This window comes from Molossus molossus, unplaced genomic scaffold (genome assembly GCF_014108415.1).
Source record: "Molossus molossus isolate mMolMol1 unplaced genomic scaffold, mMolMol1.p scaffold_m16_p_12, whole genome shotgun sequence".
Taxonomy (NCBI): domain Eukaryota; kingdom Metazoa; phylum Chordata; class Mammalia; order Chiroptera; family Molossidae; genus Molossus; species Molossus molossus.
This window is the reverse complement of record NW_023425347.1, coordinates 38,308,352-38,326,910: the sequence shown is the minus strand read 5'-3', so window position 1 is coordinate 38,326,910 and position 18,559 is coordinate 38,308,352. Positions and strand designations below refer to the sequence as shown.

Here is an 18,559-nt window from a genome sequence, read left to right as displayed (position 1 = left end):
GTCAATGAATGAGACAATAACCCTGAGTATATGAACGTTTCTTTGGCCAGTATCATTAAGATCAAATAACAACAACAGATATAATAAAAACAACACAATAATAATAGAAGATCTAAAATGTTGATATAAAAATTGAATTTAAAATATACTGAAATGTATTTAGGTAATTTAGTTGCTTAGTTTGTTGATAGAAACCCTGTTTTGTTTCTATTAATATTCCTAAAGTTTTTCCAAAGAATGAATTAGTCAATGAATTGCTATCATGAAAATTTGGAACCCACTGGAGAGAGAGAGGGTTAGAGTCCTCCCTCAAACTGAATACAAAAATAAAACTTAGACATATTAAAAATAAAAGCAGCCCTGGCCAGTTTGGCTCAGCAGTTTGAGCATTGGCCTGCTGACCAATGAGTCGCAGGTTCGATTCTGGTCAAGGGCACATACCTCAGTTGTGGTTCATCCCTGGCCCTGATGGAGTCATGCAGGAGGTAACCAGTCGATGTGGCTCTATCACATCAAAGTTTATCTCTGCCTCTCTCTCTCCCTCCCTCCTTACTACTCTTATCTGATGATAAATAGAAAAATATCCTCGGGTGAGGAATAAAATAAATAAATAAATAAATAAATAAATAAATAAATAAATAAATAATAAAAAATAAAAATAAATAAATAAGCAGAGAATACAGATTTTTAAAAATATGTATAACTTAACATGACTTTCTAAGCACATCAAAATTCAGAAGCCATGAAAATAACTGACAGATCTTAACACAAAAATTTGACTTCAAAAAATTAAAAGACACACTGAGCAAAAAGGTCTGCAATATATTCAGACAGGCAAAAGTTTACTATCTACTACTTGTAGAGAGCTCTAAATTATTAATAAGCAAAAGATCTGAACAGGCCAGTAAACATTTAACAACAAGAATGGAAAAAAAAGAAAAGAAAGAAACTCTATGGAAGGAAATGTAAATTTTTGAAGGAAACGGGCAGTTTCTAGAAGAATATCTATGCTCTAGAAATCAAATTTCTATGGAATTATGTTAAAATGTTAAAATAACCATCAAAATGATGATTTCAAAAACATTCATTGTAAATTTGTATTAACTTAAAGAGGTCTGTGACATATTGTTGAATTTTTTTAAGTTATAATGTAAATATATTAAGATCTCATTTTCCCAAAAATGTTGACATTTATATCTGTATGTAGACATTTTAAAAGACTAAATGTAGAAACCAGGGAAAAAAAATCATTCTACTCTCTCTGAAGTGGTACTATAGGTCATCTTAATTTTCTTCAAATTTTCCATATTTTCTTGACTTTTGGCAATTAACATGTGAATTCTTGGGTTGTTATGAGTTAAAATAAGCCATTTCAAAAATAAAGAAAAAGAAAAAGAAAGCATCCAATGATATGTATCAGGTAACCAGTATTTCTCTGCCCTTAGTTTGTGAGTGGTGGATGGGAGGTGGAGTGGGGAGAAGGAGTAAATGCAGGGACAGAAATTCAGTGTTTCTTTCTACAGCAATGACCGTGTTGGCCCCAGGGTACATGACAGTGCAATCTGCCACTCAGTGACAGGTGGAAGACTTTATTTAGGCCAATCTCAAGCAGCTCCCACATCAGTGTTTTCCCACTTCCTACAGTGGACTGATTAACTCAAGTTTTGCTAATCTCACAAAAGAAGGAGAGAGAGAGAGAGATGTCCAGTTCCCTGAGGCTCTGGGGTAGTGGGGCCCCAATTAAAGAAAGTTAAAAAAAAAAAGTCAAAGGAAGAAACCTTAGTTACCTTCTCAGCACAGAACATAAACAACATGGGCCATTCTACTCCTGAAATGCACCGGAAGAAAGACTGTAGGGGCTTTTCATTTCCCACTAAAGCCACCCATAACAGATGAGCATGCTACAAATTTCAGTTATTTCCCTAAAGTCACCCAGCTGCTCAATTCCTAGGTAACCATTTCCCATCACCGTGGCTGCCTCAGGCCAGCAGGAAAGCAGAACTAGAGCTGCATCGTGCTTGTTTTGAACGAGCCTCCCCCCTTTTGAAAACACATCCTGAAGAATCAGCTCTCTGGGTCAGATACACCTAAAGCAAAACTCCATTTCTCAGCTACAGAGGATTTCAAAAGCAGTTAAAGCCGACTAATGACTGGAACTGTGGCAGTTCCTTACAGGTTTTCTTCACTAACATTTTCAGTAAGTGCCCAATTTCACAGAGTCATGCTGATAACTCTCCCTAAGAAGACGTAAAACTAAAAGAAGGTATAAAGTTATAATTAATATGTTTTTTCCCTCAAAACATTGACAGAATTTACCTTATTTTTGGATGGGCCCACATCAGTGTCCATTGGGAAATCCCAAGAGTCACTCTATTCCTAGCAGTTCCCTCTAGTTGCTATAGGTGATACACTCTTCCTAAAAGCCCACCATTTAGCCCTGGCTGGTTTGGCTCAGCGGTTAGAGGGTTGGCCCGTGGACCAGAGAGTCGTGGGTTCAATTTCCGCCAAGGGCGCATGCCTCGGTTGCAGTTCAGCCCCGGCCCTAGCTGGGGTCGTGCAGGAGGCAGCCAGTCAATGTGTCTCTCTCATTCTCTCCCATGCTATCTGATGATACATGGAAAAATATCCTTGGGTAAGGATAAATTTATATATATATATATATATATATATATATATATATATACCCCCACCATTTAAATTGTGGGTCTTTTGGAATGACAGACACCAAGGACGATTTCCCAGAATCCTTAGCCTCACTAGTCACAAACTATTGCCTGACAGATGGTTTAGGCTGAAACCACCAGACTTATTCAAGGGGAGATGATAAAATACAACCTTCAGAGGAGAAGAAAGGAAGCAGTCCCTCCAGCTAAGGGGAAAGAAATATTGGCAACATGCCCCCAAAGCTGTCTTGTCACAGTGGGGAGAAGGAGGCAGGGGCCCAAGCTCAAAACAGAGAGAGAAAGCTCAGCTACAGGTCGATGAGGAGAGTAGGAAGAAGGACAAAAACCTCCAGATGACTGCCAAAGCAAACAAACACGTAAACAAACAAACAAACAAACAAAAAGGCTTTAAAACACTTGATAGGGGAAAGAATATTGCATTTTGACAAAGAAAGTTGAAGTCTGGTAATAAAATTAGTTTTCTCTACGAAGCCCATAACACGTGATATAAAAGCTCAGGTGATTTTGTTCTTCAGAACTGACTTGGATTCCAGGCCTCCACTAAAGGTAATAGTCCAGCCTCAGGGAAGATTCCACTTTTAATCTTGATAGCCAAAGGGGTTTTTCTTGATCACTATTTTTCTTTGAAAACTGTAGCCAGAAGAAACCACCTGTTATTACACTAAGTGCTGAGAATTGTCTTGTTCTGGGTTTCACTGTACTGTTAGAGACCTAGCCACAGCTTGTGAATATGATCGTCCCTGATTTTGTTCTGTATTCTCTGCCACTCTGCTCAAAACCTCTCTCCCTAGTCTTCTTTCTACTTGCTTCATTAAGATATTGTTTATATATATCTGCTTCAATTGCAGTCAAGGGCATGTACCTTGGTTGCGGTTCATCACCCGCCCTGGTGGGGGACAGTCAGTCGATATGTCTCTCACATCAATGTTTCTTTCTCTCTCTCTCTCTCTCTCTCTCTCTCTCTCTCTCTCTCTCTCTCTCTCCTTTCCATTCTACCTGATGATAAATAGAAAAATATCCCGAGGTGAGGATTTTTTTAAAAAGATATTTTATACGTATTATTTTGTTTAAAATACCACTTTTGATATGCTCCTCCTTGGAAGAAAAGAACGAGGCCCCTTTTCACACGTCACGCAATTTATCAGTTTTTAAGTGCAGGAGATTAATAAAATTGGCACTCTTATGTGACCTCTGCATGGGAATGGTCAGGGTTAGTGTGGAAAACATGCCTTGTTTTAAAGGGTCCAGGCCACCAAACCTGGTCTGTGGAAAGTTCTTATGAAAGGAGAAGGGAAGTTTTATGGTGATGGGAGTTTGACTTGTCTCAGAGTCTAAAGAGGAAGATGAGCTAAAATCTTGAGACTGCTGGCACAAACAGGAAGAAGCTACCAGATTCCCCCAAACTTGTGCTGTTTGGTTAGCACATCACGAAGGTGGTGAGCAATTTCTGAAAGTGTGACGTCGGTATCCCACCTCTGGGGAGAAGGAGGTAGTTGGTCCCTTCAACATGAAATATCAGAATCTGTGTCCTGACATCCATCCATAGACAGCCTCTCCTACCTAACTCTTACTGACCCCTTCTTTCATTCTCAGTTGCTGTGTAGTAGTCTATTTCCCACTGGTATTGTACAACCAGGTACATATATATATATATATTTCAAATTTGGATCCCTATTTATGTGGACACCCAAGTGTGTGTCCTCCCATGCTGTAAGAATGGATGGGACCTTCTGAAGATACTCACTGGACATGATAAAATCATTTAAGTCCTGAAGAAAATGTGCTAAGAGAAATACTGGATTTAAGAAAAAAAATAGAAAGGTAATAACACCACACCCACCATGAGCACAACCCTGTTTATCAATGTAAGCAAAAGACAGTAAATGAACCCAGAGTCTATTTGCTCCTTACCTTTTAAGGACAGCAATTTTAGGGCTAAGGCAGATGGAAGGAATGTTTAACTTCTACCCATCTACCCCATTAAATATAAACCTAGGGAAATCATCTATAAATTACATGATATCTAGTCATTTTGTTATAACAAATTGCACTAAAGGAATGTGTTCTAATTCAAAACTGGTCTTTCAGAAGTCTAAGACATATATGGCGCACTTGCTTGGAATTAAATACCTATCTGGACAGCTACCAGAGATCAAGTAAATTCTCCTCTTGAACTCTGGCTTTCCTTGCTAGCATTAAGTCCATTTATAATATTGAGAGTGCTGAGCAGGAAAGACAGGAAAGTCTCTCTTCTATTTTAAGAAAGTTTAACGACCCACCACTATATTTGTTTTTCGAGCAGGGAAGGGGGAGCCAAGGCCCGTTTGTACTCATCACCCCCAGGCTCAACTGCGCGGCTGGCTGGTTGCAGCTTTACCACTGACGCGGGGCCCCTGGCAGCGACACTGGCTGAACTGTGCGCCTTTTCATGAAGGCAGAGGAATTGAGGTTAACCACACTATAACCCTCCCACCTGAGGAAAAGGCCTGTTTGTTCCGGAAGGCAGGGCCCAGCCTTTTTAAACTAACTGCTAGCAGTTAACCACAAACGTTCCCAGGGCAGCAAAACATCTCTAGTCTAGAACAGTAAAGCCATCAGGATGTCTCCAGAGTCTGATATCCAGAAAGACGCAGCTCAGGCGCCCCACCTGACGATTAACCTGAAAACACCTGACGCTCTCTTTGGCTTCCTAGCCTGAGGACAAGTATGGGACCGCCAGGCCAGGCCTCCGCCTTCCAAACTTTCCACCGCTCTCGGGGTTCTGAGCAGGGAAAACCTTCAGGGCACTGGCAGCTCGGCCTCGGCAGGACCGCCTCCCTGCAGCTGGAGCTTTTCCAGGCGGGCCCCTTCTGTGGGCCCTGCTCCCTTACCCTTCCCGCCAGCCGCGCGTGCAGACCTCGGCCCCCAGGCAGACGCGGCGGGTGGCCGGGTGCGGCGGGCGCTGCTCACCGGCGTCGGTGGCCCGGCTGCACGATCTGTGCTCGCCGGAGGGGAAGCGGCGCGTGGCCAGTCAGGCGTCCCCGCCCCTCCTCGGAGTCACCACCTACGCCCCGTCGCTTCCCGCCCGGAGGAGACGTATCCTGGAAGGCTTTTTCCACGTGTCGCGATCCAGCCTCTCGGAGCCCGCGGAGGCGGGAAGCAGCGAAGCGGATCAAGGAGGGGGAGGTGGGCGATGGGGAGGTGGGCGATGGGGAGGTGGGCGATGGAGCGGAGGTGCATACGCGAGAAGACTTGAGGAGGAAAGCAGCCCAGGGAAGGGGCAGCGGTGGCATCCCCGGGAGGGACCGTGGAATAGAGGGGGGCCCGTGGCGCGCCCAGTGGACGGCGCCGAGCGCCCCTGGGGTACTGACCTGCGGCGGGACCCCCAGGACAGGGCTGAGGCTGTGTTCCACACTGGCAGGTCCAACGCCTCTGCTCCGCGAGACATGGCGCGACCCCAGGGCTGCAGGAGCAGGAGGCCGAGGGTGGGACCGCTGCACCTGCCTCGGGCGCGGACGCCGGCCCCAGGCTCCCACGCTCGCGTCTCGGGTGCCCTGAGCCCGCTCCGCCTCTTGGGTATCTGCCGGGAGGTAGGACTGGGGTGGCGGGAAGCAGCGCCTTCTTATGGGGTCCCGGCGACCCGCGCGCTCTCCACACCGCCCCCGGGCGGCGGGGCCGCGAACTCCCAGCCCTCTGGGCTTCTGCCTTCCTTCCTTCCTTCCTTCCTGACTTCTCCTTTCTCTCCTTGTTTTCCTCCTCCATTCACGTGTCCCTTTCTTCAGCTATTTTTATTTTGATGCGTTCGGGACACACTCACTGAGTACCAAGCAGAGTGGTGTATACTGTGGATACACGAAGGAAGAAAGACAGTCCTTTCCCTCTGAGACTTCACAGGAAACTGACAAGTTCCTTCGTTGCAGCGGGGATTGTTGGTTTGCTTTTTCTAAAGTGCACGATCACAAAACTCTGTAACAAGTCACGTTTCAGAGATGTTAAAAGCACTACCCGCACAGAAGGGAAAGAAAAACAAATCGCTTTTTGCTTGCGTGGGAAAGCTGGAGCGGGCCTCCCGCGCGGGGGTGAGTGTCCGAGGGGTCCCTGGCTGGCGCAGCGGGATGGCGAGACCCGCACCGCCAGAGCCAAGTCCGCGCTCCCGCCTGCAGCCGCCGCGCTCTTCACTCCAGGTGCCCGAAAGGAACATGCCTGTGGGAACCCGGAACTGAATCTTACAGATGAGGGTCGAGGCCACATGCCCAAATACCACGTGCAGCTGAGGGTGATGCTGACTTGGCAGTTTGGACCCGGCCAACATGCTGTTTCGGAGGGAGTCGTCTATCCCCTACTCTTCCAGTGGTACTGGAATTCCCGAGTTCCGGGCTGTTTGGATGCTGATTGCTGCTTTTAAGCAAATGTTTAAAAGGTCTCTGGGTATACAGTTAGGTCAAAGAATACACTGCCAGGTAATTATTTTAATATGCGTCTCTGGGTAGAAGCAGTTGGACAGAATAACGTTTGTGAAAGGATACGTAATTGATCTTGTTTTAGAGCCTCTTTCATCAGGGGTGCCCACTGGGTACAGGCAGACTTGAAAGAGCCCCTTTGTGTAGTGACAGTCCCCTAAGGTGGGTGCAAGCCGTGTGGTTTGGTTCCTTTTTAGAAGGAACAGAGAGGAAATGTTCTTGTGGGGAGGGTGGGGATTCCTGTGAAGGAGGCAGACTGTGGCAGGACTGGAGAATGTTGGAAGAGGTATACTGTAAGAATAAAACAATATATTTATATATTATATATACATATAGATCATACATATTTATATAATATATATAATTTTATGCTAACAAATACTTAAGCTTTTTTTTTTTTTCTTTATTGATTTTAGAGAGCGAGGAAGAGAGAAGGAGAGAGAGATAGAAGCATCAATGAGAGAGAAAGAACGTTGATGGGTCGCCTCCTGCATGTCCCCCACTGGGGATCAGACCCACAACCTGAGCATGTGGCCTGACCAGAAATGGAACCATCCATCTTTTGGTGAATGGGTCTATGCTCAGCCACTGAGCCACACCAGCCAGGCAAGCCTTCTTAATTCAAAGAAAAGCCACCAAGAAGGGACAACCCTAGTAACCTCAAAATGCTAGGACTCCACTAGGGACAATCTCCCTTTAGAAGGGTATTGTAAGTTGGGATAATGTTTTTTGTATCAGCACACTTCTCACTGTAAAGGTTCTCTAAAGCTCTGGCATTTCTACCCAATAATTTACCAATAAGCAGTTAAAAACAAAGTTAATTGTTAATATTGCATTTACTAAGAACATTTACCATGTTCAAGGGCTCTGTGTTTTAAAGAGGCCAGAAGTACTTGAGCACCTACTAGGTAGGAAGGTTGATTTACATGTTACCTATGAAATGAGTAAATGATTTGAGAGAGGTTGAAGTTACTTCCCAGAGGTCACCCAGAGAATGTGTAGTAGGTCCAAGATTTCTATTCAGGTGGTTTCTATTCAGTCTCCAAAACCTTTATTCTCACCACACTGCTACACTGACAAAGGCATGATTAACATGCCTTCAGCAGCTTTCCTGATCTGTAGAAGTTTCTGTAAACACTGCACATCTGTAACAATCTATAAACAGTTGCACAAGGTATTGAGGAACTATGCATACATAAATAGCTGGATGCATATATTATCAACAGGTATAAAGTAACAGTAAGTAAATTCTTACAGAACACTGTAGAGGGAAAATAGTTGCAAAACAGCTCCAAGTATCTCAAATTTTAATATGCTAATAAAACACCAGGGGATCTTGTTGAAGCCAACTCTGATTCAGTAGGTCTGGAATAGGACTTGAGGTTTTGTGTTTCTAACTAGATGTTGCTGATACTGCTGGTCCATGCACAACTCTTTAAGTAGCGATATTTAACTTGAATGTGTGAGGGATTTGGGGATGGAGAAGAGGAGAGGTGAGTGAGAATGGAAAATACTTGGAATTGATGGCTGAAAGTTGTGACTATTCCACAAACTAAAAGATAATTATAGTTTCTAGGTACCTAATCTAACCATTCTATCCTCTATTCTGAGGATACTTTTCTATTTATCATCAGATAGAGTGAGAGGGAGGGTGAGTGAGAGAGGAGAGAGACAGAGAGAAACATCGATGTGATAGAGCCACATCGACTGGCTGCCTCCCAGGGCTAGGACCAACCACAACCAAGGTAGGGCCCTTGACCAGAATCAAACCCGAGCCTCATTGGTCCGTGGACCGAGGCACTAACCACAGAGCCAACGCAGCCAGGGCTAAGTTTTACACTTTCAAAAGTCACTACTTATGGTAAAGATCCTGGCTCGGTTCTCACTGGCAGTAATGGTCATTGTTTTGTGGTATGTTTTTGTTTCTTTCAACATCTGTGTTCTGTTCTCTATTTCATAGTACAAAAGGTTACGTACACTGACTCAAATTTGTAATGACCGATAGCCACATCACACAAGAATCTTTTGCTCAATAGTATACTATAACATGGAATTTTAAATTTATAGACCTGGAATTTCTTTAGCAAGTTGCCTTCATATGCAAGTTTCATTGATTTACAATGTTAAAAGGGAATTTTTTTTAAGTCCAGAAAATATAAGACAGGCTAAAGTAAAAAATGCACTAATTTTCTGGGATAGGCCAGCAAGAACAATATTCACTGTGAAGTTTATGTGGAGAAAGAACAAGTAAAATAGGAGAAACAGTGATGTCTTTTACTTACTTACTGTTCACATCCTTTCCAATTTTTATTGATGGGCAAGTAGCCTTTGTACATTCTAGATATCAATCCCTTGCCGGTTGTAGACATTATAAACATCTTCTTCCAGTCCTCACCTGTCTCTTCACTTTGCCCATGATGTTCTTCCTTGGATGGAAGTTCTTAATTGAGCTTAGGAAACCAAAATTAAGAATATTAATCCTTATGGCTTGTTTTTTTACAACTTTAAGAAGTTTTTCTCTACCCCTAAGTCACAGATATTTTTCTGCATTTTTTTACATTATTTTAGTTTTATCCTTCACCTCAAAGTCCATTGTACTTCAAATTTGCATATGGTGGGAAAGAGGAAGGCAGCTCATTTTTTCTATGTAAATAGAAAATTTCAGCAAATTACCTTATGAATCAGGGCTTAGCAAACCTTTGCGGTAAAGGGTCGGACAGTAAATATTTTAGACATTGGGGGATGTCTCTGTTGCAGCTACTCAGCTCTGCCACTGTAGTGTGAAGGCAGTCAGACAATATGTAAACAAAAAAGAGTGACTGTGTTCCACATATCATGAAATATTCTTATTTTAATTGTTAAATAACTGCACTAAATAATAGTACAGTTTTAGCTTTACAGAAAAATTAAGCAGAAAACACGGAAGGTCCCCATATACTTCCTGTCCCCACACATGCACAGCCTTCCCTACTATCAACATCCCACAGCAGAGTGGTGCATTTGTTACAACTGATAAATCTACACTGGCACATCATCGCTCTTGTTGTTGTGCCATCTATGGGTTTTGACGAATATAATGACATGTATGCACCAGTACAGTTTCATACAGAGTAGTCTCACTACCTCCTATAGACTGAATATTTGTGTCCTCCCCCAAATTCGTATGTTAAATCCTAACACCCAATGTAATGGTATTTGGAAATGGAGTTTTTTGGAGATGATTAGGTTGAGCCCTCATGAATGGGATTAGTGTCGTTATAAAAGGTCCCTTGCCCACTTCCACCATGTGAAAACACAGCGCAAAGGCAGTTGTCTATGAACCAGAGAGCAGGCTCTCACCAAGTATCAAGTCTGCTGTTGCCTTGATCTTGGACTTCCCAGACTCCAGAACTGTGAAAAATAAATGTATGTTGTTTATAAACCACCAAAATGTGTACGGCATTTTGTTACAGCAGCCCAAAAGGATTAAGACACTGCCCTAATAATCCTCTGAGATCGGCCTATTAATTTCCCCCCTTCCTCAACCCCCAACAACCACTTGTTTTTTTATTGTATCCATGGTTTTGCCTTTTCCAGAATGTCATATAGTTGGAATTACACAGTATGTTGCCTTTTCAGACTGGCTTCTTTCATCTAGTTATTTGCATTTAAGGTTCTTCCATGTCTTTTCATGACTTGATCATATCTTTTTAGTACTAACTAATGTTTTATAATTTGAATGCAGTACAGTTTATTTCTCCATTCGCCTACTGAATGACATCTTAGTTGCTTCCAAGTTTTAGCAATTATGAATAAAGCTGCTATATATATCAATGTGCAGATTTTTGCATGGACATAAGTTTTCATCTACTTTCCATAAACACCAAGGAACGTGACTGCTGGATTGTATTGTAAGAATATAGTTTTATTTAAAAAAAATTCCAAACTGTCTTCCAAAGTGGCTGTGCCATATTGCATCCCCAAAAGAAACAAACGAGAGTTCCCATTGTTCCACATTCTCACCCGCATTTGGTGTCGTTAGTGTTTTGGATTTTGGCCATTCTAATAGGTATATGGTGGTATCTCATTGCTGATTTATTTCCTAATACTATATAATGTTGAACCTTTTCATATGCATACTTGCCATCTGTATATCTTCTTTAGTGAGGTGTCTATTCAGGTTTTGGCTCATTTTTTTGTCCGGTTGTTTGTTTTCTTCTTGTTGACTTTGAAGAGTTCTTTGCATATTTTGTATAACAGTGTTTATCAGATATGGCTTTTGCAAATAGTTTCTCCTAGTCTGTGGCTTGTCTTCTCATTCTCTTGCTGGTATTTTTTGCATAGCAGAAGTTCTTAATTTAATGAAGTCATGTCTTTTTTTTTTTTAAAGATTGTGTGTTTGCTGTGGCAACTAAAAAGTCGTCACCAAACCCAAGATCATCCAGATTTTCTATTATGTTACATTTTAGGAGTTTTGTAGTTTTTTGTTTTACATATACAATGATGATCCATTTTGAGTTAGTTTTTGTGATGGGTGTAAGGTTTATGTCTGGATTTTTTTTTTTTTTTTTTCATGTGGGTATCCAGTTGTTCCAGCACCATTTTGAAAAGACTTCCTTTGTCCTTTGTCAAAGATCAATTGACTATATTTGTGTGAGTCTACTTCTGGACTCTCTTATGTTCTATTCATCTATTAATCTATTTTTTCACCAACACCACATTTCCTTGATTACTATAGGTTTATAGGAAGACTTGATGTTGAGTAGTGTTAGTTTTCCAACTTTATTCTTCTCTTTTAATATTGTGTTGGGTATTTTTTTTTTCTTTATTGATTTTAGAGAGAGAGCAGGGAGAAAGAGATAGAAACATCAATGAGTGAGAACATCAATTGGCCACCTCCTGTATGCCCCCACTGGGGACTGGGCCCACAACCTGAGCTTGTGCCCTAACCAGGAATGACCTCTTGGTGCATGGGTTGATGCTCAACCACTGAGCCACATTGGCCAGGCTGTGTTGGCTATTTTGAATCTTTTACCTCTCCATGGAAACTTTAGAATTAGTTTGTCAATATCCACAAAAATATGTCACTGGGATTTTGATTGGGACTGTTTTGAATCTATAGATCAAGTTCGGAAGAACTGACATCTTGACAATATTGAGTTTTCTTACCCATGAACATGGAATATTTCTCCAACTAATTTTGTTCCTTTATTTCGTAGTTTCCTTGTATAGATCTTGTCATATGAATTCTAGAATTCAGTATTTGAGGTTCAAAAAATCACCTAGAGTTTTTAATTGTTATTACATTGAATTTATAGATAAATTTGAAGGGAATTGAATATTTGCTATGCTAAGTTTTCTCCATTCATGAATACATTATCTCTGCAATTACTCAGATCTTTATTTCTTACAATGGAGTTTCTGAAAGTTTCTCTGAGAAGGCCTTGCACATTCTACCTTAGGGTAATTGCTAGATAATTTCTGGTTTTTGTTTCTATTGTGAATAATTTCTGTTATATTTTCTAAAAAAAAATATTTATTCATAGAGGAAACTTAAAGAGTTGTTAAATTAATCTTACATACAACAACCTCACTTTAATTAGATTTGAAAATGTGTTACTTTCATTAGGTTTTCTATATAAATCATCACATTTTATCTTTTTTTCCTAATCCATCACCTCTCTATTTATATGTATTAATTTAATTTGAAAATGGTATGCGGGGACAAAAAGATTAAAATTCAATATATATCAGATTTTTCAAAGCTTTATAAAAGTAATTGGAGAAAATGTCCGCTAAATTGTTTAAAGAAAATATGGCATCAACAAAAATCAAAATTTACCTAAAAATAATTGTAACAGTTATCCTAAGATAACTATTTTGATGCCTATAAACTCTTTTCCTTGGGATTTCTCTCTTGACTAATGTGGTCAAGAAATAGGCTCATGTGAAACCTGAGCCTTAGGGATAGTTCCTTATCTGCAGCCCCAGGGAAGGGATGTGGCTGTTCCTGGTCTAGCTTCGGGCCATGCAGCCATGTGGACCACTTACATCAGAATCACCTTCTGTGCCTGAGAAAAATGAAGATTCCTGGCCTCACCCTAGGACTTGAAAAGAAGAAATCTCTGCTGATATTACCTGGACAACCACAATTTTAACACAACATGCCCCCCCACCCCCTTCCCCAGTGATTCCTTCATCCACAAAGCTTGAGAATCATTATGTTGGAGAACCGGACCTCCAGACAAATGGACATCACCAACAAAAGTCTGGTAGCCCCCATCTCCTCCTTGCTCCCCAGTCTAGAAGCTTGGGAGAAGAAATGGAGACTTCTATTCTCCATTTCATCTTACAAGAACCTTGACATTCTTTATTGCATAAAAGGAAACCATGAAAATGACTGGCCCCAAATAAAAATAATTTATTTGCCTACACAGAGCAAGCCATAGTACAGGTTTAAGGACACCTCTAAAGAGTTGGTGCTGTTTCCTTCCGGAAATAGTAGAGATATTCTCTCATGGGCACAATTACTAAAGAGTAGGCCCTGAAGTTGATCAGGGACTCACTCCTGCCACAACAGGAAAGCTTGGGGAGTCGGTGTGTGTGTGTGTGTGTGTGTGTGTGTGTGTGTGAATGTGCCAGTCGCTGGCTTTACTTCCGCAGCAGGAACGTGACTCCAGGGCAGAGCGAAACCCCAGACCCAACACCGGATTAGTGGTTTTATGTTTCCATTGAAGTATTATTGCTAGCCCAAAAATCTCACAAGGAGTACAGTATTTACCAGATATTAAATACAATTTAAAATTTTACATTGCATAAATTTAGTAATTTCTAAAAATGACCATGATGCAAGTATTAGAACAAAGGAAAAAAACTCACCTAGAGGTTTAGATTTTTTTCATTTCTAAAACGTCAAAGGCACTGCAAGCATAGCTTATATTTGTTGTAAAACCTCACATTTCAACACCTAGGGTCCTTATTATGGTCATGATTACTAATAAGATTTTAGTGTCTCAAGGCTATCTTCATTTAGTCCTTAAACCAAAATAAAAATTAAACAGATTAGTTTCCTTCAAAAAAATTTTAAAAAGAATTTGCATTGGGAATTTTTTTTAAACTCGATTTTAAAGAGGGAGGAAGGGAGAGAGAAAGAAACGTCTATGTGAGAGAGATACATCAATCAGTTGCTTCTGATATAGCCCAGGTATGTGCCCTGACTGGGAATTGAACCCATGACCTTCCAGTGCATGGGCCGATGCTCCAACCAGCTGAGTCATACCAGCCAGGGTGAGAAAACCTTTATTGCACATCACTGAATTCATTTCTATTTGAACAAACAGTGCACACAAAAAAGATTCAGGTTATAAAAATCCCTAAAACTTCTAATCAGCATTTTGCAAGGATAGAGACTTAGTTTTTGTGTCTTTTAAAAACATTTCCTACTAATTTTTGAAATTTTGAGGGTAACTGTTTTAAAAAATATTTTTAATATGAGCTATGGAATCCACAGTTCCTGACCTAAAATGCTACTCCTTTCTAAGAGACCAAATGCACCTACGAGGGCAAATGGTCCATCACAGTGTTCACAAGGCCACGCCAGTACTAATACAATAATCCTTGTGGGACCGAACATGCATTCGATATGTGTTTTCATTTTCATATATAGATATATATAAAAGATACTCTTTCAACTTTTTACTGTAACACTGAAGGAGAAGAGAAAATTTATACATGCATACTAAAAAATCCTGATCCTCTCCAAAACTAAAAGAAGTATATCACTGTTGTCCTTCACAACCAAATATTGGATTGTTAGCTGGTGATGGTTGTTTATTATTCTAGCCTGTCTTAAAATGCAGTGATTACTGGATACACAGCAGCCATCTCCTCTCTCTCACCACGGACCCGAAAGTGGCCCAGTCCAGGGGTAGGGAGCTGTCTGGAGTCACTGTCAGGCCAGGTATTGTTTTCCACCAATGCCACACTCGGCACAGCCCTAATCACTGTAAGCCACAGGTTAAGAGCGAGAGTAAAGAGTGGCATAGACAACACCTTCTCAAGCTGTGGCAAAATAAAGAAAGAACAAGAAACTAATAGCTTCCCTAGTCAAAGTTAGGGTTTTGGTTTGTTGTTTTTTCTAAATAAACCTTACATAAAGCTGAAAAGACATTAAATATTGCTTTTAAAATTATAAAACTAATGAAGTACAAACCTAGTGAGTTTTTAGTGAATTACAGCTATCAATTTGCTCAAAATAATAGTCTTCAAACATAGTCCACCAGATCTTAAAGTATCTATATAATCTCCCAACTCAGCCACACATCATATTTTCCTCTAGAGCACAGATAAGCCCGATAGCTACTTTTTACAACAGCAGAATATAGACACTGGAGGGTCATCGTCTAATCTGTATTTTCCAGAGTTGGGTAGATCTTTGCACTCTGATATAAATGTACGAAGTCTGGTCTCCGGGAAGCCCTCTTGTTGGTAATGCTGTACGGAAGAATAAAAAAATAGCTCTCATTAATAAACTCCTTGAAAACAGCTTTATTCATTGAAAATAGCTCACTTGGCAAGGGAGGAGACCTTTCTAGAAGGGTAGTTTGGTCACTTCCAAGTATTTTCATAGAGCCACTCTTAGGCTTGGCTGAGATAAAGTGGGCCTGAAATTCTGCAGTGCCCTCCTGCCCTCTCCTTTGTGGGTCTGGTTCAACCCAAAATGAGCATATTGGATCTGAACCAGTCTGAGCTCTCCTTCCAGGAAGAATCCAGCCAGTCCTGTTCCAGTTCTGAGAATCTCTGTCACCACTTCGTCCTGCAGCTCATGCCTTGCAGGCTACTGTTTGTCAGGCACCTTGGATGCAACTGGTTCAGGCCACAAGTAGCCCAGCTGATGCAAATAACAATGGTGTTGTTGGGACCTGAGGGGTGGGCATACCTAGCCTTCCTCGGAAGACCTCAGCCCAGTCCTGAATGCCCCTAAGCCAGTCCAGGTGTCTGGACGAAGATCTGGATGCTGTGAGGGACCTTTCCAGTCTGCATACCCTTTTTGGAGTCTCTCTTCTGGACAGACAGGCTTGTTTAAGGGCCTCCTATTTATATCATTTTGGGATATAAGAACTCTAGAATGTGCCCTGACCAGAAAGGGTCAGAAACAACTTAGCTTTCTAACTCGTAAGTGCCCTGAGCCAGGGAAAAGAGGTTGACATCTAAACTACGAGTCTCAGGCTTGTGTTATGGAGAGTTGTCAAGTCATGTTCCCCTGAGAGATACTGGATGTTACCTTTAAATAACAGATAGTTCTCAGCACACAGAGTGGAAGGTAGTAAATTTTTAGAGCATTATGGGGAGGGATTTGGACAAGTACAACTACATTCTTTCCCGGTCACCTTGGTGACTCCAGGCACAAATCTGCCAAGCAAGTATTGAGGACAGTCAGTTCCTAAAATCTGATGCAATGAGAATGAAGTCATGGCCCTGGCTTCATGAGCAAGATTTTCATAATTATCAACTCAAAATCTATCAACTCCCAGTGGCCTTCTCTTATCCCTGGACCATCATGTTTCATGACCCCTCTCGTACCCAGAAAGCGAAGTCCCCAAGTGAAAGTGTCTATGCAAATAGTGTGCCTAACAGTACATATAAGGTTATTAGAAATTTAAGTATATATGTTCAGAGGGCTTAAACTGGTTGTAAAATATGCCTTGGAATAATAATGTAAATAATAACATCTTTTGAAATCAAGTTCTTAATGGGGAGGGGACCATTCAGAGTCTTGCAAAGAGTAATGGGTTTAGGTACAGCACACTTTGAATGAAAAGGTCAATTTTTCTTTATGAAAACTGGATTTTAGAAGTTCCCCACCCCAAATTTTGGCTTTTTGGAATGCCATCTGTTTTACTCACCCAATACCTACTGATCCTTATAATTCTAATAAAAGGTTAGGTTTGTATAAAAAAGCACAATTACATGAAGACAAAACTTTCAACATTCTAGAAATTCTATTTCTCCTTCATTTCTGTTTCTCATTATCTAAAATTGTTTCATTATCTAAAATTGAAGTCCTTCTTCTCCACCCTGAAGAAATTAACATTCCATCAGTCCCAGCCACACCCCATAGATATTATATTTTATTGTCCTTCTGCAAGTTCTAGGAGATATTGCCATTTATGGCTACTGATGAACCTACCTTAATCGTTTCATATGTATCAGTGATCAGTGCAATGAAAAGACTCAAAATCATGTATATAAAGAGACTGATGAATGTGTAGAGGTAAATTTTGCTAAATAGCCAGACCAAGTAACTTTTTTGGTGCATTCCTGCAAATGTGGCAAACATATCATCTCCATTTATCAAAGAAAAAAGGCACTCGGAGACCAAGTTCAGAGAACGGAACTGAAAAAAAGAGAAAAATTCGCGTTATTCTATGTTCCTTCCCATGGATGACATCATATTAAAAATAATGGGACCAGGTGTCCCAAGTTACCCCCCCCCCTTTTTTTGTCCCATGCCCCTAGCAGGAACCAAACCCAGGACTCTCTGGTCCACAGGCTGACGCTCAACCGCTGAGCCAAACTGGCCAGGGTGAGTCAAGTTACCCTTTCAAACCAATAACCTGAGGTAACTACACACATTTGCTTGGTTATACCACAACATGGGCAGGCCTACTATTTTTCCTGGGACAAGCAGCTGCCTTTTGAGGCTCCTGTTAAGAGGTACATGCTGAATGGAAGGCAGAAGGGGCTGGGTCCATGCCCTCAGGGCTTTCGTGAGTCAAGCTTTATCCTGCCCTTTACCTTCATGGGGAGAGATCCTTGAAATGCTGCTTCTGCGAAACCCAGGTCCCAACCACGCATGATCATACTTCTCATCTTAAAGTTCATGCCACTTAAGATAATAGCATTATAGTTAAGACCATGATTCCAGTAACAAATATTCAAATATTTCTACCAGTTTCTCCCTACACTACTTTTTAAATAAAATCACATTTCAAGATATCTTAACTAAGAGCCTCCTCTAATATACATTGATTAATCAAATCGACTAAACTTTACTTCACTGGTGGAAAAAGGACTTAATTATTTGGCCTACTGAGGAAGTCGAGTGAATCAATTATTCTCTCAGGATGGTCGCACTTTACCGGTTTAGAAACATGGCAATAGATATACTACCTTCAGTATATTAAGGCTGAGTCACCAAATAAAAGGAGTTCATTTGAAAGGATGCTGGCACTATTCTAAGAGCTTAGTGGTACCTAGACAACAGATGGTATGTCAGTACCTTCTCATGGTAAGGCCCCAGCACAATCCATCCACAGAAGCAGTAGCCAAAATAAATCACAGCTGCACAGCAGCAGAACCTCATGACATTGGGCAGCGCCGCCTGGAGGGTCAAGATGAGGAGCTGGGAAAGTAACACAGGTCATCAGAACCCTTCTGTCCTTCAGCCAAAGCAGA

The 18,559-nt window shown here is 41.2% G+C and overlaps 2 protein-coding genes across 7 annotated transcripts in view; both read right to left on the bottom strand.

The window, feature by feature from the left end:
* The window catches only part of MCOLN2 (mucolipin 2), a 56,033-nt gene extending 49,881 nt beyond the window's left edge, over positions 1–6,152 (bottom strand). For 3 of the 6 annotated variants that reach the window (XM_036255803.1, XM_036255802.1, XM_036255801.1), the window contains exon 1: positions 6,035–6,151. In XM_036255803.1, coding sequence (XP_036111696.1) covers positions 6,035–6,111 — 77 coding nt within the window. In that variant the 5' untranslated portion in view covers positions 6,112–6,151. Of the gene's footprint in view, positions 1–4,595; positions 4,658–6,034 lie in introns of those variants that run through there. The other 3 variants (XM_036255797.1, XM_036255805.1, XM_036255800.1) reach the window with 3 other exon arrangements.
* A 9,308-nt stretch (positions 6,153–15,460) lies between these two features.
* MCOLN3 (mucolipin 3) overlaps positions 15,461–18,559 on the bottom strand; it is a 33,524-nt gene continuing 30,425 nt past the window's right edge. The window contains exons 11-13 of the mRNA XM_036256071.1: positions 18,384–18,506; positions 17,292–17,498; positions 15,461–15,595 (exon numbers count right to left, since the gene is read on the bottom strand). Coding sequence (XP_036111964.1) covers positions 15,461–15,595; positions 17,292–17,498; positions 18,384–18,506 — 465 coding nt within the window. The remainder of the gene's footprint in view (positions 15,596–17,291; positions 17,499–18,383; positions 18,507–18,559) is intronic.